Source organism: Thalassophryne amazonica, chromosome 20, assembly GCF_902500255.1.
Source record: "Thalassophryne amazonica chromosome 20, fThaAma1.1, whole genome shotgun sequence".
Lineage (NCBI taxonomy): Eukaryota > Metazoa > Chordata > Actinopteri > Batrachoidiformes > Batrachoididae > Thalassophryne > Thalassophryne amazonica.
In genome coordinates, this window is record NC_047122.1 from 26553599 (window position 1) to 26575734 (window position 22136).

Genomic DNA, 22136 nt, shown 5'->3' on the forward strand with positions numbered 1-22136 from the left:
CTGACAACACAGATATGCAATTCCTGGAAGGGAACAAATTGTGAGTGTGTGAAACAAGAACTTCTTTCTGAGTTATCTAATCTCAAAGGAACTTCACTGAACGTTTTATTCTTGACTCAGACCACAGCTGTGTGTGTGTGATCACATTTAATCTGCTCATGAAGGTTTTAAAAAACTGAGACGGCGTACCAGCAGGTTTATTCATCTCTCCATCAATCCTGTCCAGTCTTTTGGTTCCCAGTTCAAACCCACTCCTGTCACATTTCTCTATGTAATGTGTAGTTGTGTCACGAAGGGCATCTGGTGTAAAATCAACATGTATATACACCTTGGATCTGCTGTGGCAACCTTGAGTGAAAACAAGAGAGAAGCCAAATACGGTAGTGTTTAGAATAATAGTAGTGCTGGGTGACTAAAAAGATTAATCCAGGTTTTGAGTATATTTCTTATTGTTACATGGGAAACAAGGTACCAGTAGATTCTCACAAATCCAACAAGACCAAGCATTCATGATACTAGTATTTAGTTGTATAACCACAGTTTATCATGATTTCTTCACATCTACGAGGCATGGATTCAACCAACTTGTGGCACCTTTCAGCTGTTATTCCACTCCAATATTCTTTAACAACATTCCACAATTCATTCACATTTCTTGGTTTTGCTTCAGAAACAGCTTTTTTGATGTCACCCCACAAGTTCTCAATTGGATTTAGGTCCAGGGATTGGGCAGGCCACTCCAAAACATTAATTTTGTTGGTTTGGAACCAAGATTTTCCTCATTTACTAGTGTGCTTGGGGTCATTGTCTTGTTGAAACACCCATTTCAAGGGCATGTCCTCTTCAGCATAAGGCAACATGACCTCTTCAAGTATTTTGACATATCCAAACTGATCCATGATACCTGGTATGTGATATATAGGCCCAACACCATAGTAGGAGAAACATGCCCATATCATGATGCTTGCACCACCATGCTTCACTGTCTTCACTGTGAACTGTGGCTTGAATTCAGAGTTTGGGGGTCGTCTCACAAACTGTCTGTGCTCTTGGGCCCAAAAAGAACAATTTTACTCTTATCAGTCCACAAAATATTCCTCCATTTCTCTTTAGGCCAGTTGATGTGTTCTTTGGCAAATTGTAACCTCTTCTACACGTCTTTTATTTAACAGAGGGACTTTGCGGGGGATTCTTGCAAATAAATTAGCTTCACACAGGCGTCTTCTGTCACAGCACTTACAGGTAACTCCAGACTGTCTTTGATCATCCTGGAGCTGATCAGTGGGTGAGCCTTTGCCATTCTGTTATTCTTCTATCCATTTTGACGGTTGTTTTCCGTTTTCTTCCATGCGTCTCTGGTTTTTTTGTCCATTTTAAAGCATTGGAGATCATTGTAGATTAACAGCCTATAATTTTTTGCACCTGCGTATAAGTTTTCCCCTCTCCACATCAACTTTTTAATCAAACTATGCTGTTCTTCCGAACAATGTCTTGAACGTCCCATTTTCCCTCAGGCTTTCAAAGAGAAAAGGATGTTCAACAGGTGCTGGGCTTCATCCTTACATAGGGGACACCTGATTCACACCTGTTGTTCTACAAAATTGATGAACTCACTGGACTGAATGCCACACTATTATTGTGAACACCCCCTTTTCTACTTTTCTTTTTTTACTAATAGCCCAATTTCATAGCCTTAAGAGTGTACATATCATGAATGCTTGGTTTTGTTGGATTTGTGAAAATCTACCGAATCTACTGGTACCTTGTTTCCCATGTAACAATAAGAAATATATTCAAAACCTGGATTAATCTTTTTATTCACATAGCACTACTGTTATTCTGAACACTACTGTAGACTTACGTTTTTCCCCCTGGAAGTCACTTTTCACTGTTGTATCCACATCACTAAAACAGGCATCCTACTAATTTTACTGAAAAAAAAATGTCTCAGATCAGGTATGAAATAGAAGAAAATAGTGTTCACATCTCTTTTAGCCAAAAACCTAAATATTAAAAAATGTACAGCAGTAATGAAGGTATCTTAAGTTTGCTGTTTTATGAATGTTAATAGATAGTGTTTATTCAGTGTTAACAATAATGACATTTGAAAAAAAAGGTCAAAATCACCACTTTCTTTGTCAAACTCAACCAACAAACATTCTGTAAACATAAAAAACATTCACAATAAATAATATAAACAACCAGTAAACACTTCATTTTTACAGATTTGTCATCATGTATTATGCAAATGGAATAACCTTATAAATATTAACTTTCTGTGATCACAAAGGTGAGGGCCCCTTCGCACACAGTGTGAATTTGGTCGATTTGTGCATAAAGTGCATATGAAACAGGAATCGTGTGCAAAACATGTAAAATCGTAGCTGCCTTATACTCCTGTTGCTACATCTATTTGTGCACACCAGCGGCTGAAAGACAGAGTGTGCACTGTGCGAACCTATTGATCCTTCTCGCGACAGGTGTCGGCCAAATTTCAGGTGACACAGACAAACGCCTAACTCCGCTCATTTGGCACTAAGAAAATGTGTGGCCATTTGTACTATTAACACGACAACAGTCAGCAGAAAATCATTGTCGTGTTGGTAGTGAAATTTGTCTAAGTGCCCCCCGAGTGTGGCTTTGGTGTGTGTGCTAAACTGAAATTCTGTTGGTGTGACCGCCAACAGAAGCAGCTGTGGAGATCTATCTTTTTGGACATCCCAGCGGGACAACACGTACTATGTTTGGACAGACATGGACAAACAACTGCCCACTGTGATGCACGTGTGTTGACTTGGCGTCATCACGTGGATAAAAATAAAAACATATATCGCTTGTGGACAGGCTGCAGTGAGCGTGCATGCTGCAACCCATTAACAGGCTGCCCCTAGGCTAAAACGGACGATCAGATCATAACATGTAGTGGGCAATGTGACTCTCACACCACCCACGTAAGCTCTGTTCCACATGACACGGTGTCAGTCCTGAGTCCTGAGGTGCGGCATCCACAAGATGCGTGTCGGGCAGGACATGCGCACAGCTGGCTGGCCGCACTGAACCAGTAGATGTGGACATGAGAAGAGTGAACTACTTCATCATTCATGTCACTTCATCACTGGTTGTCTGTGACCATGGGTCATCTACAGAGGAACAGATGGACCATAATTGTATTGCCCGCTTGATAAGAGAGATTCAATAAAATGCAGTGTTTTTATATAGTAGCTCAGTGGTCAAGTTTGACTGGTAATCGGAGCTTTTGGCGTGGGTTCGATTCACATGGGTGGCATGTAATTTTTATTTTCACAGCAGCTGTGCATTGTGTGTGGTTACACATCGCGCAGCTGGTGGCACTGTGTTCCCGCGTGCATGAACCATCACACCGGCATACGTGAGCTCATACAAGCTGCTCCGATGGGTGTCGCCCCGAGTTGTACATATTCACACTATGTGTGAAGGGGCCCTTAACTTTGGTACAATAGTCAGTGTATCATGTGTAGCAGATATAAGTTTAAACAATTTTTAATAAAATCAGAAATTAAATTACATACCTTCAAAGGGGGTATCACCTGCATACCGCAGGAATTTGATGATGTTCAAGTTGGTAATCAGTCTTGGAGCTGAAAGTCATAAATAAGTCTTGGATACAACTGATTGAACATCTGTCTTCTACTGGGCACAAGACAAACAACTGGCGTAATATTTAGTGATTTATTTTCATATGTACAGGTACAAACAAAAGTGACTGAGATTTTGACATATGGATAATGATTCATAGTTGAATAGATACAGTGGCTTGCAGAAGTATTCAGCCCCTTGGTATTTCATGCATTTTAATTTGTTTATAGCATTTCAAATACAAAAATTAAATCAGGCTTCTCAACATAAAAAAAATTCTAAAATTATCTTCCTTAGACTCAAACTGAAAGTAAATTTCTACAAATTGATATAAATTAATTAAAAATATAAAAGCCAAGATGATGGGTTGCATAAGTAATCATCCCCTTTGGTATAATACCTGTAAAGGATTAGTATAATTTTCAGTTTTCTTCAGACAAGTCAGGGGATGGATACATGAACATTTCCAAGTCACTGAACTTTATTTACATCACTTATGAAGAAATACAGTATGGCACTCTATGGTAAATCTGTTGTGGAGGAGACAGTTCTCAAAAACTGAGTGACTATGCAAGAAGGAAAAGAGTGAGGAAAGCCACCAAGACACCCAGACAACCCAGAAAAAGTTACAGGCTTCTGTGGCTGTGACTGGAGAAATTGTACATAGTGCATGTTTTGCATTTTGTATCCCCAGTTATACAGCTTCAGGAGAAAGTGGTACGGAGGAGGGTTTTACTAAAAAGAAGACCTGAAAGTTCAGCAACAATTTGCCAGAAGGTACATCTGAGATGCAAGCCAAGATTTAATGTTTTGGTGAAAGAAAATCCTCCTCTGTACCACTTCATCATGAAGCTGTATAACTGGTGATATAAAATGCAAAACTGTGATGCACGTGTGTTGACTTGGCGTCATCACGTGGATAAAAATAAAAACATATATCGCTTGTGGACAGGCTGCAGTGAGCGTGCATGCTGCAACCGATTGACAGGCTGCCCCTAGGCTAAAACGGACGATCAGATCATAACATGTAGTGGGCAATGTGACTCTCACACCACCCACGTAAGCTCTGTTCCACATGACACGGTGTCAGTCCTGAGTCCTGAGGTGCGGCATCCAATGCAAAACATGCACTATGCACAGTTTCTCCAGTCACAGCAACAGAAGCCTGTAACTTCTTCCAGGTTGTCTTGGTGTCTTGGTGGCTTTTCTCACTCTTCTCCTTCTTGCACAGTCACTCAGTTTTTGAGAACTATCTACTCCACACAGATTTACCATAGCATACTGTTTGTATTTCTTAATAACAGATGTAAATAAAGTTCAAGAAATATTCAGTGACTTGGAAATGTTCATGTATCTATCCCCTGATCTATCTATTTACCTCATCCTTTTGTTGCTGTTTTAACAACCATTAGGAATTTTTTGAGGACTGGCAGTGGCAATACAGAGATGTGGGCTGCCACAACACTGAGGCACAGAAAGCAGGAGGATGGACACAGCTGTGGAATTTTAGTGTTAATGGTAAACATCTTCAGGAGGTTTCTTTTGACCATTTTTGTACTAAGCTGTACTATCATCTAAATATGCGGAATGACTTTTGTTTTTGCTCCCATTTTGTATGAGATGAACTCAAAGATCTAAAACTTTTTCCACATACACAATATCACCATTTTCCTCAAATATTGTTCACAAACCAGTCTAAATCTGTGATAGTGAGCACTTCTCCTTTGCTGAGATAGATCGATCCCACCTCACAGGTGTGCCATATCAAGATGCTGATTAGACACCATGATTAGTGGCACAGGGTGTGTCTTAGTACTTGTCCACAATAAAAGGCGCACTCTGAAAGGTGCAGTTTATCACACCAGCACAATGCCACAGATGTCGCAAGATTTGAGGGAGCGTGGCATTGGCATGCTGACAGCAGTGAATGTCACCAGAGCTGTTGGCTCGTGTATTGAATGTTCATTTCTCTACCATAAGCCATCTCCAAAGGTGTTTCAGAGAATTTGGCAGTACATCCAACCAGCCTCACAACTGCAGACCACGTGTAACCACACCAGCCCAGGACCTCCACATCCAGCATGTTCACCTCCAAGATCGTCTGAGACCAGCCACTCGGACAGCTGCTGAAACAATCGGTTTGCATAACCAAAGAATTTCTGCACAAACTGTCAGAAACCGTCTCAGGGAAGCTCATCTGCATGCTCGTCGTCCTCATCGGGGTCTCGACCTGACTCCAGTTCGTCGTCGTAACCGACTTGAGTGGGCAAATGCTCACATTCACTGGCGTTTGGCACGTTGGAGAGGTGTTCTCTTCATGGATGAATCCCGGTTCACACTGTCCAGGGCAGATGGCAGACAGTGTGTGTGGCATCGTGTGGGTGAGCGGTTTTCTGATGTCAATGTTGTGGATCGAGTGGCCCATGGTGGCGGTGGGGTTATGGTATGGGCAGGTGTCTGTTATGGATGAAGAACACAGGTGCATTTTATTGATGGCATTTTGAATGCACAGAGATACCGTGACGAGATCCTGAGGCCCATTGTTGTGCCATACATCCAAGAACATCACCTCATGTTGCAGCAGGATAATGCACGGCCCCATGTTGCAAGGATCTGTACACAATTCTTGGAAGCTGAAAATGTCCCAGTTCTTGCATGGCCGGCATACTCACCGGACATGTCACCCATTGAGCATGTTTGGGATGTTCTGGACCGGCGTATACGACAGCGTGTACCAGTTCCTGCCAATATCCAGCAACTTCGCACAGCCATTGAAGAGGAGTGGACCAACATTCCACAGGCCACAATTGACAACCTGATCAACTCTATGCGAAGGAGGCAAATGGTGGTCACACCAGATACTGACTGGTATCCCCCCCCAATGAAACAAAACTGCACCTTTCAGAGTGGCCTTTTATTGTGGGCAGTCTAAGGCACACCTGTGCATTAATCATGGTGTCTAATCAGCATCTTGATATGGCACACCTGTGAGGTGGGATGGATTATCTCAGCAAAGAAGTGCTCAATATCACAGATTTAGACTGGTTTGTGAACAATATTTGAGGGAAATGGTGATATTGTGTATGTGGAAAAAGTTTTAGATCTTTGAGTTCATCTCATACAAAATGGGAGCAAAACCAAAAGTGTTGCGTTTATATTTTTGTTGAGTGTATGTGGGGCCTTTGGATCGGGTGTAGTGCAGTCTTCTTTGCTGGCCTAGTCTCAACTACATGGTTCAAGTGTTTGGTGTTTACTATCAAAAAATGCTCTGAATTAGCTTCCAAAATTTATGCGAAGTTCACTTTAAAGTATTTGCAAAAAAAAAAAAAAAAAAAATTCTGAGAAGGTTCAGGCTTTGGGCAAGGTAAGGTTGTGGAGAAAAATCACCACATAATAAAACACTTTGAACATTGAGCAGAAATGAAGATATTGGACACTTACCACAAATTCTCTTCTTAATTGAAAAACGAATGCTACAAGATGGTATTGCAAAATGCAGAGGACTTATGACTTAAATGTTATTAAGCTGATGCATCAAACTACAAAAGTTATGAAACAAAAAGAAATTAATTGAAATAAAAGCCACGAGCTGAAACTAAGGGCCCTGTCCCACTGGGGAGAGGATCAATTGCGCATGAATTGAGTACACAAATTACGGGCGTTCGTTGTCGTCCGCAACAAAAATGGCCAAAAATGACAAATGTCCCAGTATAAATTACTGATATATTAATAATATATAGCGAATATATGATGAACAATCACGGTTATACGAGGTCTGTTAGAAAAGAATCCGGCCTTTTTATTTTTTGCAAAAACTATATGGATTTGAATCATGTGCGCTTGCATCAGCCAAGCTTGAACCTTCGTGCGCATGCGTGAGTTTTTTCACGCCTGTCGGTTGCGTCATTCGCCTGTGAGCACGCCTTGTGGGAGGAGTGGTCCAGCCTCCTCGGCGGATTTTCATTGTCAGGAAATTGGCTGAGCGACTGCTGCTTTGCTTCATGAAAATTTTTTCAGAAACTGTGAGAGACAGCCAAGTGGAAACCATTTGGAAAATTCAGATGGCTTTCGGTGAAGATTGTACGGGCATCACAGAGATTAAGGAGTGGTACAGCCGGTTTAAAGACGACCCACAGCGGCGGAGGGCGCGCAGCACTCCGAGCGGCGATCGACAGGCTGAAACGACCAGATCATTTCCAAACCGAACGCTGTGTTGATCCGGGACATCGTCTGACTACTAGACAAATGGCAAGAGAGGTGGACATAGAACTTTTTCGGCACATTACACTATTACAGGAGTTTTTGTCATGAAAAGACGTGCGGAGGAATTTGCGCATCGGGACAGCCGCATGGCGCGGGACAAAAAGCAACGCCGTGATGAAGCCTGACAGGACATGTTGTGGCATGTCCAGCTCGTCCACACTTTCTCAGATAGTCACACGACTGAAAAGCCACCGAAAGCCGTCTGAATCTTCCGAATGGTGCAAGAGCTGGGCATGTTAGAACATGTCCTGTGAGACCAACAAGGAGGTGCTTTTGTCCCGCACCATTAGTGGCTCCGTGGTGACATTCCTCCACTCCTTGCAGCCTGGAGCATTTTCTGAGAACGTCGGGATTGAAAACATGAACATTTCCAAATCAGTGACTATTTCTTAGACTTCATTTACAGCATCATTAAGAAATTATAGTAAATCTGTGTCAGTAGCAGTTCTCAAAAACTGAATGTCCATGCCTGAAGGAGAAAAGTGAGGGAAGCCACCAAGACCACAACTCTGGAAGAAACGTTTGACTTCTGTGAGTGGAGAAACTGGGAATAGTGCAACATTTTATTTTTGTCTTCATTTTACTTATAGTCCCAACTTTTTCTGATTTGTGGTTGTTTCTGCTGCCTTTCTGAAATTACAGAACTGCTATAAAGAAAAGTGTGTGAAAAATAACAAAAATCAGCAGCTTGTATTTTATTCTGACGTCCAGTTAATTTTAGTGTGATGAGTAATTTTAAAGTCTTTTTTTTTCTCATGCAGTTCACATTTTGTGCTTGACACTACATTAAGCTTAAGACTGACAAATAAATACCTTTGGAAAATGACAGCTGGTAAAGGTTCAGAGTTCTCACCTGGTTTTGGTGATCTGTGCCTCTGAACATCAGCTTCTCCACAGCAGGTTTATTTAAAACCGTGAATGCGCAATTTTCCTCAGTTCATTTATATATTCTCATTTTTTAAAGGATGTTTTAAGGATATTTTGACTTGTTATTTCATCTCATGATCTCATAATTCAGTATACGACGCGCACATGGTGGTGAACAGGACGGTGCCATCAGAAAAACACCGGTAGAGAAAAGTAAAGGCAGTTCCACATTTTTGTTGTTGTTGTTGTTTTGTTTTTAACATGTTCCTCGGATAAAATCCTCTCTCATTGCTCTGCGCTCGCTGTCTCACAGGGCCGGCCCAAGCCTTTATGGGGCCTTAAGCGAATTCAGTGTGGGGGGGCCCCCTACCATCACCTCGCACCAGATGCCTCATTATTCCATAGGCTACACTGTTATGTGTGTAACGTACCCACAGTTCATTAGCATTATTTGTAATTATCTTACATCATACAGGTGTCATTCTTGTTTTTAACCTTAAAGGGGTAGCAAACTCATAAATATGTTTAATTAACTTCTACATACAGAGTGATGTATAAGTATGGCTCATTAATTTAACTATTTGAAAGTACATCAGCAGGCAGGAGACTGCATTTATAGTAAACACGTTAATAGTTAATTTCTTTCAGATGTGCAATGGTGTGCAAAATGTTCAATATCCAAATACAAAATAGAATCAAATGACATTCACATTATCTTACAGAAAAATAAAGTTGTAATCAAAATTAAATACTTAAATAATAAATACAACACTTAAATAATCTCCAAAATGAACATAGAAATCCACAACATAACAACAATGTGTGTGCATAGCAATGCACAAACATTGCACTGGGGGCTATTGCTTTAACTTTGGCCTGCAACCATTGAGAGCTGAGCTACTTTTCCCCACCCTTTTGCACCAAATTAATATGAGGAGTTGATCTGCCCGGCTGTTTAACTCTAAGTTTTTCTTCGTAAGGAAGACTATCAAATGGCTTCGCCAAAATCCAGTCGACAACATTCAAATTGTCTGCCATTATGTGCAGCTTGCTACCTAGCTAGCTCGCGAGCTGGGACTGGCGCAAGGCTAGTGTGAAGTGTGTCCGCGTTGTGAGTGCTTTGTTATGGTGGAGGGGCTCAGCCGTTCTTGTTAGCCTTTCACACTTGCGCCGTGCGGCTAACAAGCTGCAGAAAAGCATTTTGAGCTGTCTAAAAGGTAATTAGTTGCCTCTTACTTTGTCAAGGCTTGATAAATCAGTTGCCTGTTTTTTCCTTCTGTCTGCAGCTGTTTACAGTATTTATTCCTATGTTTATAACAGATTTACCTCCTTGTTATAATCGATCAGATGAGCTGCACTCTGATGTGATCTGCTGACGTCATCACTCGCCCTGTTCACTGCTTGTTTACTCCAATCAACTTGTCCAAGTCCAGCAAATGCTCCAGAGGCTCTATTGTTGGTGTGAATAGTGATGCCGACGGCCCGAGTGCACTTCTTTTATGACCGCAATGCAGATGCCGTGCACGCGCAACACATGCGCGATGCATTCATAATACACCCATAATACTGCCCGTGATAATTGCAATGCCGTCGGCTCCGTTTCCTCACTACATGCGTTATACAAACCGTGATTGTTCATCATATATTCGCTATACATTATTAATATAGCTGTGATTCACACTGAGACATTTGTCATTTTTGGCCATTTTTGTTGCGGATGACAATGAATGCCTGTAATTTGTATACTCAATTCATGCGCAATTAAGCCTCTCCCCAGTGGGACCGGGCCCTTAGAGAGTTAGTGGAAGAGCCGAAAAACAGTCCAAGAAAAAGAGATCAGAAAAAAGAGTTTCTTTGTTCGAGGGCCATTTTAAAGAGGCTTTGCACATGGTCATAGATCATAAGATCTGCCCACTTGGCATCCTCAAAAGAAAGTCATTTGAAAAACACATCAGATACAATGAATGACATATACCTTCTTTCTTTTTTGGCTAATGAAATATTATAAATATGAACCATCCTGGAAGCAGGGAAGTGATGAACAGGAACACTGTTTCACTGTAGCTGTAGTCCTAAGGTAGGACAACTACCTTCATGAGTTAATCTCTGAGAGCTTCTCCGGCCTCTACTGGTGGTTGGCTCTCACTGCGGTATTGTATCACTTCCTGTTCCGAAGCACAGCGGTGTTTTGCTGTATCTGTTAGCTGTTTAATACTGCGCAGTTAGATTGATCTAGTTAACTAGATAACGATTTGTTTCACAGTGTATCTTCACGTGCCTTAACTAAAGCACTCCCTCTGCTGAATCACCTCTAAATTATTTACACATTATTCACTTTGTGTGTTTTTAGGAATCCGCTAGCTTAGCGCAGCTAATAGCTCTTAGCCGGTTTAGCATGGCGGCTTCTCCTGTCTCTCCCGCACTTTTCTGCTCTGGGTGTGAAATGTTTAGTTATTCCTCGGCCTCCTTTAGCAGTAATGGTACTTGTAATAGGTGTAGCTTATTCGTAGCTTTGGAGGTAGGCTGGACGAATTGGAGACTCGGCTCCGGCACCTGGAAAATCCTACAGCTAGCCAGGCCCCTGTAGTTGGTGCGGACCAAGGTAGCTTAGCCGCCGTTAGTTTCCCTCCGGCAGATCCCGAGCAGCCGGGAAAGCAGGCCGACTGGGTGACTGTGAGGAGGAAGCGTAGTTCTAAACAGAAGCCCCCTGTACACCGCCAACCCGTTCACATCTCTAACCATTTTTCCTCACTCGGCGACACACCCACCGAGGATCAAACTCTGGTTATTGGTGACTCTGTTTTGAGAAATGTGAAGTTAGCGACACCAGCAACCATAGTCAATTGTCTTCCGGGGGCCAGAGCAGGCGACACTGAAGGAAATTTGAAAACTGCTGGCCAAGGCTAAGTGTACATTGGTAAGACTGTAATTCACGTCAGCAGTTAATGACACCCGGTTACGCCAATCGGAGGTCACTAAAATTACATTGAATCGGTGTGTAACTTGCAAACACAATGTCGGACTCTGTAGTTTTCTCTGGGCCCCTCCCCACATCGGACCGGGAGTGACATGTTTAGCCGCATGTCTCTTGAATTGCTGGCTGTCTGAGTGGTGTCCAAAAAATGAGGTGGCTTCATAGATAATTGGCAAGCTTCTTGGGAAAACCTGGTCTTGTTAGGAGGACGGCATCCATCCCACTTTGGATGGAGCAGCTCTCATTTCTAGAAATCTGCCAATTTTCTTAAATCCTCCAAACCGTGACTATCCAGGGTTGGGACCAGGAAGCAGAGTTGTAGTCTTACACACCTCTCTGCAGCTTCTCTCCCCCTGCCATCCCCTCATTACCCCATCCCCGTTAGAGACGGTGCCTGCCTCCCAGACCACCAATAACCAGCAAAAATATATTTAAGCATAAAAATTCAAAAAGAAAAAATAATATAGCACCTTCAACTGCACCACAGACTAAAACAGTTAAATGTGGTCTATTAAACATTAGATCTCTCTCTTCTAAGTCCCTGTTAGTAAATGATATATAATTGATCAACATATTGATTTATTCTGCCTTACAGAAACCTGGTTACAGCAGGATGAATATGTTAGTTTAAATGAGTCAACACCCCCGAGTCACACTAACTGCCAGAACGCTCGTAGCACGGGCCGAGGCGGAGGATTAGCAGCAATCTTCCACTCCAGCTTATTAATTAATCAAAAATCCAGACAGAGCTTTAATTCATTTGAAAGCTTGACTCTTAGTCTTGTCCATCCGAATTGGAAGTCCTAAAAACCAGTTTTATTTGTTGTTATCTATCGTCCACCTGGTCGTTACTGTGAGTTTCTCTGTGAATATTTGGACCTTTTGTCTGACTTAGTGCTTAGCTCAGATAAGATAATTATAGTGGGCGATTTTAACATCCACACAGATGCTGAGAATGACAGTCTCAACACTGCATTTAATCTATTGTTAGACTCGATTGGCTTTGCTCAAAATGTAAATGAGTCCACCCACCACTTTAATCATACCTTAGATATTGTTCTGACTTATGGTATGGAAATTGAAGACTTAACAGTATTCCCTGAAAACCCCATTCTGTCTGATCATTTCTTAATAACATTTACATTTACTCTGATGGACTACCCAGCAGTGGGGAATAAGTTTCATTACAGTAGAAGTCTTTCAGAAAGCGCTGTAACTAGGTTTAAGGATATGATTCCTTCTTTATGTTCTCCAATGCCATATACCAACACAGTGCAGAGTAGCTACCTAAACTCTGTGAGTGAGATAGATTATCTCGTCAATAGTTTTATATCCTCATTGAGGACAACTTTGGATGCTGTAGCTCCTCTGAAAAAGAGAGCCTTAAATCAGAAGTGCCTGACTCTGTGGTATAACTCACAAACTCGCAGCTTAAAGCAGATAACCCGTAAGTTGGAGAGGAAATGGCGTCTCACTAATTTAGAAGATCTTCACTTAGCCTGGAAAAAGAGTCTGTCGCTCTATAAAAAAGCCCTCCGTAAAGCTAGGACATCTTACTACTCATCACTAATTGAAGAAAATAAGAACAACCCCAGGTTTCTTTTCAGCACTGAAGCCAGGCTGACAAAGAGTCAGAGCTCTATTGAGCTGAGTATTCCTTTAACTTTAACTAGTAATGACTTCATGACTTTCTTTGCTAATAAAATTTTAACTATTAGACAAAAAATTACTCATAACCATCCCAAAGACATATCGTTCTCTTTGGCTGCTTTCAGTGATGCCGGTATTTGGTTAGACTCTTTCTCTCCGATTGTTCTGTCTGAGTTATTTTCATTAGTTACTTCCTCCAAACCATCAACATGTCTATTAGACCCCATTCCTACCAGGCTGCTCAAGGAAGCCCTACCATTAATTAATGCTTCGATCTTAAATATGATCAATCTATCTTTATTAGTTGGCTATGTACCACAGGCTGTTAAGGTGGCAGTAATTAAACCATTACTTAAAAAGCCATCACTTGACCCAGCTATCTTAGCCAATTATAGGCCAATCTCCAACCTTCCTTTTCTCTCAAAAATTCTTGAAAGGGTAGTTGTAAAACAGCTAACTGATCATCTGCAGAGGAATGGTCTATTTGAAGAGTTTCAGTCAGGGTTTAGAATTCATCATAGTACAGAAACAGCATTAGTGAAGGTTACAAATGATCTTCTTATGGCCTCAGACAGTGGGCTCATCTCTGTGCTTGTTCTGTTAGACCTCTGTGCTGCTTTTGATACTGTTGACCATAAAATTTTATTACAGAGATTAGAGCATGCCATAGGTATTAAAGGCACTGCGCTGCGGTGGTTTGAATCATATTTATCTAATAGATTACAATTTGTTCATGTAAATGGGGAATCTTCTTCACAGACTAAGGTTAATTATGGAGTTCCACAAGGTTCTGTGCTAGGACCAGTTTTATTTACTTTATACATGCTTCCCTTAGGCAGTATTATTAGACAGCATTGCTTAAATTTTCATTGTTACGCAGATGATACCCAGCTTTATCTATCATGAAGCCAGAGGACACACACCAATTAGCTAAACTGCAGGATTGTCTTACAGACATAAAGACATGGATGACCTCTAATTTCCTGCTTTTAAACTCAGATAAACTGAAGTTATTGTACTTGGCCCACAAATCTTAGAAACATGGTGTCTAACCAGATCCTTACTCTGGATGGCATTACCCTGACCTCTAGTAATACTGTGAGAAATCTTGGAGTCATTTTTGATCAGGATATGTCCTTCAATGCGCATATTAAACAAATATGTAGGACTGCTTTTTTGCATTTGCGCAATATCTCTAAAATTAGAAAGGTCTTGTCTCAGAGTGATGCTGAAAAACTAATTCATGCATTTATTTCCTCTAGGCTGGACTATTGTAATTCATTATCAGGTTGTCCTAAAAGTTCCCTGAAAAGCCTTCAGTTAATTCAAAATGCTGCAGCTAGAGTACTGACAGGGACTAGAAGGAGAGAGCATATTTCACCCAGGCTTAAAACTTTCCTTTTTGCTAAAGCTTATAGTTAGGGCTGGATCAGGTGACCCTGAACCATCCCTTAGTTATGCTGCTATAGACTTAGACTGCTGGGGGGTTCCCATGATGCACTGAGTGTTTCTTTCTCTTTTTGCTCTGTATGCACCACTCTACATTTAATCATTAGTGATTGATCTCTGCTCCCCTCCACAGCATGTCTTTTTCCTGGTTCTCTCCCTCAGCCCCAACCAGTCCCAGCAGAAGACTGCCCCTCCCTGAGCCTGGTTCTGCTGGAGGTTTCTTCCTGTTAAAAGGGAGTTTTTCCTTCCTACTGTCACCAAGTGCTTGCTCACACGGGGTCGTTTTGGCCGTTGGGGTTTTTCCGTAATTATTGTATGGCTTTGCCTTACAATATAAAGCGCCTTGGGGCAACTGTTTGTTGTGATTTTGCGCTATATAAATAAAATTGATTTGATTTGATTTAAGTCATAGAAAAGCACAAGCTACACATGAGGAGTTCCAATGTCATTTGTGAAGGCAACAATGATTATTTGATTGTCACAGTTTACTTCTCCACACGTTTGAATTGCTGCCTGTTTCAACTGACCTTCATCTGTCTTTGTCTTTAAGCAATGGAACCTGCTATAGATCAAAATTCAACATGACCATCGACCATGATACCGGCATGTCAAAAGGTAAGTTATCACATTAAATGTTGCAACCTGATGTGTTGAGGGGGGGAAAAAAAGGAAAAGGTTGAAGATGTGACCGCGTTTGATTCCTGCAGTAATTCACAAAATGCTTCGATAAGTTTTACCTCGTCCACGGAGAACTCTGTGGATAAAAAACACATCTGTTGTGAAACTACCACCTGCATCTGTAGAAATAGAGGGGTTTGTCAGAGAAAACCAGGTCCAGATGTTGCACAAGAAAGGAGAGACCATCTTCAGAAGATGGAGAGGGATAAGGGGGCTTGAGAAGGACAAAACAGCTGGAATATTAATTTCTCCTCATTTTCTTTCGGTTTTAGCCACACTGTTCTCTTTTTCCCAGCTCAAACTAACACCTCCTGGTTTCAAACCTGCTTCTAAATTGTGTCCAAGATTAAAGTCTCCTGTTTCATTTTGCATTTTGATGTTGTGGTTTTTTTGAGATATTAACTGTTGCTTTGCAGTCTTAATTGAACATAAACCATTGTGTGTTTGACTCACCTGGCCCACAGGCTGTTGCTGTTTGACAGCTTTCCTGTGTCACATTTAAACCTTTCATTTTGACTTTGCAGCAGGAACAATAGAAACAGTTTTCCACTTGCTGCCGACCTGCAGTGACTGTTTGCTCTTCAGCATAAATACCACCGGCACCGGATTCGACAAGATCCAGAAGATGCTTGGTCTTCCAGTCACCGTTGGAGATGAGGAGATTCACGCACGCGCCTTTTACCTCATGTGTATGATCAAATGACTGAGAAGGATAAAAAAAAGTCAGTCTGACTGCACTCAGCAAATTCTTGAAGCTTTGTTTGTTTGTTCTGTGCAGCCCAAAAGACGTCTGTGAAGGAGGAGGACCTGCAACATTTCAAGAAGCAGGCGGCCTGTGCCGGCTTCTCTGGAGACTCAGACTATCAGTACGACAGCAGTAAAGGTGCTTTAGCTTTGAACCAATCAAATCAATCAAGCTCTACCCATTTTCTTTCTAAGAATGTTTGGGCATTCAGGTGACATCAAAATTATTGTTATTATTTTACATTTCTTCCACAGAATTCTGCGCTGAAGATGAAGGCCAAGAGATTACGTTCTGACCATAAAGCCCATAGGTGTCATCAGAAAGTCATTCTCCAAGAATAAAAGTGACAAAGTAAAAACATCAAACGTGTCACTTCTTTGTAAAATCAGCACATTGGCTGAGTGTAGTGACATAGCAGTTTGCACATTTGTGACAGGTTTGTTTTCAGATTAGTGATGTGTGAACAAATCGTTCAAAACTAGAGATTCTTTTGACTGACTCGTGAGTTATGGGTCATTTTCTCCATTAACTTGTTTATTGCTCCATTCGCACCCAGTAGCAGTTTGCTGCTGCTGGGAGCTAACTGCAAAGAGGAGACATGGTACACAACTGTTTATCTAATTGCAATTACATAAATGTAGCAAGTGTAGCAAAGATGCCTTCATTCAGAACTAATCCAATAAAGTATTTTAATTCTGTTTCGTAAAAGGCTGATCTCAATCTGAAAAAAGTCTGTTGTTACATTTTTGACTGACGTCTTGGTTCCACCTGGGTATATCTCCTGAAACACTCCCCATTAGCCACATTCCAGCAGAGTGATAGTTCAGTTTTTCTTCAAAGATGTCCCTGGAACATAGCAAGGAGTGTAAGTTATACGACATTTTAACTGCCACACATCAATGCAAAAAGCTTCCCAGAATGTCTCCTCAAAGCCAGAATGTCTCCTCAAAGATAACAAGACGATAAACTCAGACAATAAACTCAGAACCTTGACAAGACCACAGGTTTTAACAGTGGAAAAAACACAACCACTTTGTGTTACAAATAACATTATTTTATCCACGTATGAAAGTTATGTTTTGTTTGTGTGCACAATTAAGCAAAAACACTATTTGCATATATCCAGTTTAACCTGACATGTTTCTTTTATAATTTGGTGTATGTTAAATATGATTCTTGAATTATGAATGCTTGTCCATTGTGAAGTGGTTGTGCTTTCACTCAATGGTGTTTCTAATGGAACTCTAATCATATTTTGGTTTAGTTAAAAGGAACCTAAAAACAAAATGTATGTCAATATATTAAGTATTTGAAACTCCTCTGAACCTCTAAGTGAAATCACACACCAAATGGGTTGAGTTTAGGCCCCCTTCACACAGTGCGAATATGTACAACTCAGGGCAACTCCCGGTGGAACAGCTCATATGAGCGCACTACAAAACTTCGCGCAGGCATGCATGATGCCGCTGCAATGGTTTGTGTCTAACCACACTGTGCAGCTGCTGTGAAAAAAATAAAATATAAAATACATGTTGCAAAGGTTTCGTGCACATGGGAACACAGTGTAAGCAGCATTGTGATGTGTAACCACACCGAGTAGCTGCTGTGAAAATAAAATAAATAAATAAATACGTCACCCACGGGATTCAAACCCATGCTTTCCAAAAGCTCTGATTGCTAGTCAGAAACTTTACCAGTAAGCTACCACTGCTGGCTTGCAAGAGGTGCAGGAAAATGCTAGATATCAGGAAGGACATGGACATATTTACCTTTTCTGTGTGCACACACATACATCAGTTAGATCAGCTGTTCTGTTCCATCCAATTCACTCTGGATGCACGCACTCAGTTTTTGGATGTGTACAGGAGTGCCGTGTTGCACAGACTTGCATGCAGTAACATTGTGCTGTGCAGACCTGCTTAAAACTGCATACTTTCTGCATCCAGTGCTCTATGCCAAAATCAAACATGTTTAATTTTTGCCATCCCACGCGCACAGCCCTCATCATACTGCTGTGTATACTGACAAAAAAACTTGACGTAGAGCTGCTTTAATGGCGCAAACGTAGAGCTGCGTATTTGAGTTGAGCAGCTCTACGTTTGCGCCGTTGTGAAAGGGGCTTAACTTGTCATTATTAACTGGCAGATTATATTCCATAATGAAAATAGCCAAAGTGATACCACTGTTCAAATCTGGTGACAAACACGTTTTTTCAAACTACAGGCCAATCTCACTGCTATCTCAATTTTCAAAAATTCTGGAAAAAGTATTCATTAAGAGGCTGGAGGATTTTCTATCCAAACATCACAGACTAAATGAGCAGCAATATGGATTTAGGAAAAATCATACCACTTCACTGGCAGTAATTGACTTTGTGGAACATATCACAAATGCAGTTGAAAACAAACTATACACTGTAGGGTTTTTTTTTTTTTTTTTACTTACAGAAAGCTTTTGATACTATTGATCATACCATATTATTGGATAAATTATGGAAGTATGGCATCAGAGGATTAGTGCATGATTGGATAGCCAGCTACTTGTACAATAGGTATCAGTATGTTCACTTTGGTGGAATAGATTCGGGGTTTTGGGGGTGCACTTTTGCTGTTTGTTTTATATATTAATGATGTATGCTTGGTTTACAAGTCTGTGAGTTGTATTTTATTTGCTGATGACATGACTGTGTTTTGTAGTGGGGCTAATTTGGGACAGGTTCTGGACACAATGGAGAGGGAACTACAGAAGTTTAAGGGATGGTTTGATTCTAACAAATTGTCGCTGAAGTTGAAGTTGAGACTGTGGCCTGATTCCGTAATTGTGTCCATAAAAATCATAGAGGGATATGCTTTCCAAACTTAATACCCATTACTATATTGGATGATGTTGAAACTGAGGATGGCCCAGTGGTTGTTCCAGCAATAGCAAAGATTTCGTGTCTGCTACATACAACACGTGTGGAATGTCTCAAACCTAAACCTACTTCTAGGCATCTTATATATGCTACTCTGGTACCACCCCTAAACCCAAACAGTTCAACTGTCAACCCCAATGAGGTCCTTAGACTGGGTCTCATTAACGTGAGATCACTGTCCTCAAAATCATTGTTGATCAATGATCTAATTATTCATCATCACTTAGATATGATTGGGCTATGTGAAACCTGGCTTAAACCTACAGCTGTCCTCCCCTTAAATGAGGCCTGCCCACCAGCATATACATTTAGTCACGTCCGTCGTGTTGCTCTTATTTATAAATCTTGGTTTAGCTTATTAGCTGTTGGGGGTCACAAATATAACTTGTTTGAGCATCTGATTCTCCGCTCTACTCAGGATATTACACATTGCCAAGGTCAGAAGAATAAAAATCAGTCGTATTACTTTGTCACTGTATATAGGCCTCCTGGCCCATATTCTGAATTCTTAGATGAATTTGGTGCGTTCATCTCTTACTTGTCAACTAGTGTAGATAACATTCTGATCATTGGTGACTTTAACATTCATATAAATAAGCCTTCTGATCCCCTCTGCAAATCATTTATAGAAATTGTGGATGCATTAGGATTTCGGCAATGCATTCGGGATTCGACGCACATTAGTGGAAATACCCTGGATCTGGTTCTCGCACGTGGTATTGCTGTTACGAATATTGACATTATGCCTCTTACATCAGAGGTGTCTGATCACTCACTAATTAAGTTTACAGTTTCGCTGCCGTGTTTAGTGGAACAACAACCTTATATATCATTACAGCGATGCATCAACTCCTCGACTAATGAACTCGAAGTTAGACTGCTTGATGTCTTAGCTTCACATTTGACAAATACCCAGTCAGTAGACAGACTTGTGGATAGTTTAAACTCAGTGCTCAAAACTACACTCGACATGATTGCACCACCTGTGTTAAAACCACGCTCCCCCAAATCATAGTCACCTTGGTTCAATGATTATCTGTGTGACCTCAAGCATAAAGCAAGAGGTCTAGAACAGAAATGGCGTCGTTCAAAATTAGAAGTATTTCACCTTGCATGGCGTGATGCTATCTTAGACTATAAGCATGCATTATTGGCTACAAAGCGGACCTACTACTCTGATTTGATCAACAAAAACAAGCATAACTCAAAGTTCTTGTTCGACATGGTGGCAAGGTGCATGGACAACCACCTGTAGTTCGCTCTCCTTTTACAGCACAAGATTTCCTGGATTACTTTGGTAAGAAAATAGAAGACATCAGGTTAAACATATCCCAACATGCCTTAACCCAGCCACTACACCCTGCTATTGAGGTTTGCACCATTACTGAGGTATTACCTAGATTTAAAGAATTTGATAGTATCTCACTAGGCATGCTGGCAAAACTCGTATTGTCAACAAAAAGCACAACCTGTTTATTTGATCCTATACCAACAAAACTATTTAAGGACCTGTGGCCCACTCTTGGGCCAACTGTGCTGGAAATTATTAATCTTTCTTTAACTTCTGGATCTGTTCCTAAATGTTTCAAATCTGCAGTGATTAAACCATTACTTAAGAAACCTAATCTTGACCCTGGTGTACTGAAAAACTATCAGCCGATATCAAATCTATGGCAGCTCATAGACTATCTTACTGAGAATAATCTCTTTGAGCCACTGCAGTCTGCTTTTAGAAAATATTCCATAGAGACAGCTCTCACTAAAGTGGTGAATGATCGTCTGCTTACAATGGATTCAGACACCACGACGGTTCTGTTGCTGTTAGATCTCAGTGCTGCATTTGATAGAGTGGATCATCATATTCTACTTGATAGGCTGGAAAATCATTTTAGGATTACTGGGAGTGCCCTTGCATGGCTGACGTCATACTTGACCAGTCGTTCTCACTGTGTTTTGTACAGTAACACTACCTCTAACCTTAGTGACATGAAATTTGGGGTTCCAAAGGGGTCTGTCTTAGGCCCCCTGCTTTTCTCCCTTTATATAGCACCCCTTGGTCACATATTGCGGTGTTTTGGGATTACCTTTCACTGCTATGCAGATGATACTCAGTTATACATGCCAATAACTACTGGTAATCTCGTTCATATAAAATCCTTGGAAGATTGCCTTGCAGCAGTGAGAAGTTGGATGTCTAGAAACTTCCTACTTTTAAACACTGATAAGACTGAAATGATGGTTCTTGGTCCAGTGAGACATCGGCATCAATTTGACCAGTTAACGCTCAGCCTCAGCTCGGGTGTCATACATCACACCGACAAAGTGAGGATCCTTGGGGTAATTTTTGATCCTTCGTTGTCCTTTGGCCTCCTCATTAGAAATATTACTAGGACCGCTTTCTTCCACCTGCGAAATATAGTGAAGATTCGTCCCATCCTGTCTATGGATGATGCTGAGACCCTGATCCATGCATTTATCTCTTCTAGATTGGACTACTGCAATCTTCTATTTTCTGGTTTACCGCAGTCTAGCATTAGGGCTCTCCAATTGGTTCAAAATGCTGCAGCCAGACGTTTGGCACGAAGCAGAAAGTACAACCACATTACACCCATTTTGACATCCCTTCACTGGCTTCCTGTCCTTGTGAGATCAGATTTTAAGGTTCTGCTACTAACCTATAAAATTATTCATGGACTGGCACCTCCCTACCTAGCTGACCTAATTAAACCTTACATACCGGCCTGGGCTTTATGATCTCAGGGTGCAGGACTACTTTGTGTCCCTAAGGTGAAAAAGAAGTCTGCGGGTCACAGAGCTTTCTCTTATCGTGCCCCTGTTCTGTGGAATGATCTCACTGCGTCAATAAAACAGTCAGATTCTGTGGAGATTTTCAAGTCCAGACTTAAGACGCACTTATTTTCCCTTTCATATGACTAGCAAATTGGTACAGTTTTGTTTTACGCTTTTTACTCTTTTAATTA

At 41.1% G+C, this 22136-nt stretch overlaps 1 protein-coding gene across 3 annotated transcripts in view; it reads left to right on the forward strand.

Moving 5' to 3' along the window:
• LOC117501842 (saxitoxin and tetrodotoxin-binding protein 1-like) overlaps window positions 1-16602 on the forward strand; it is a 338634-nt gene extending 322032 nt beyond the window's left edge. For 2 of the 3 annotated variants that reach the window (XM_034160807.1, XM_034160808.1), the window contains exons 3-6: window positions 15369-15433; window positions 16021-16185; window positions 16275-16379; window positions 16496-16602. In XM_034160807.1, the coding sequence (XP_034016698.1) occupies window positions 15369-15433; window positions 16021-16185; window positions 16275-16379; window positions 16496-16536 (376 nt within the window). In that variant the 3' untranslated portion in view covers window positions 16537-16602. The remainder of the gene's footprint in view (window positions 1-15368; window positions 15434-16020; window positions 16186-16274; window positions 16380-16495) is intronic. The other variant, XM_034160806.1, reaches the window with a different exon arrangement.
• Window positions 16603-22136: the final 5534 nt, after the last annotated feature.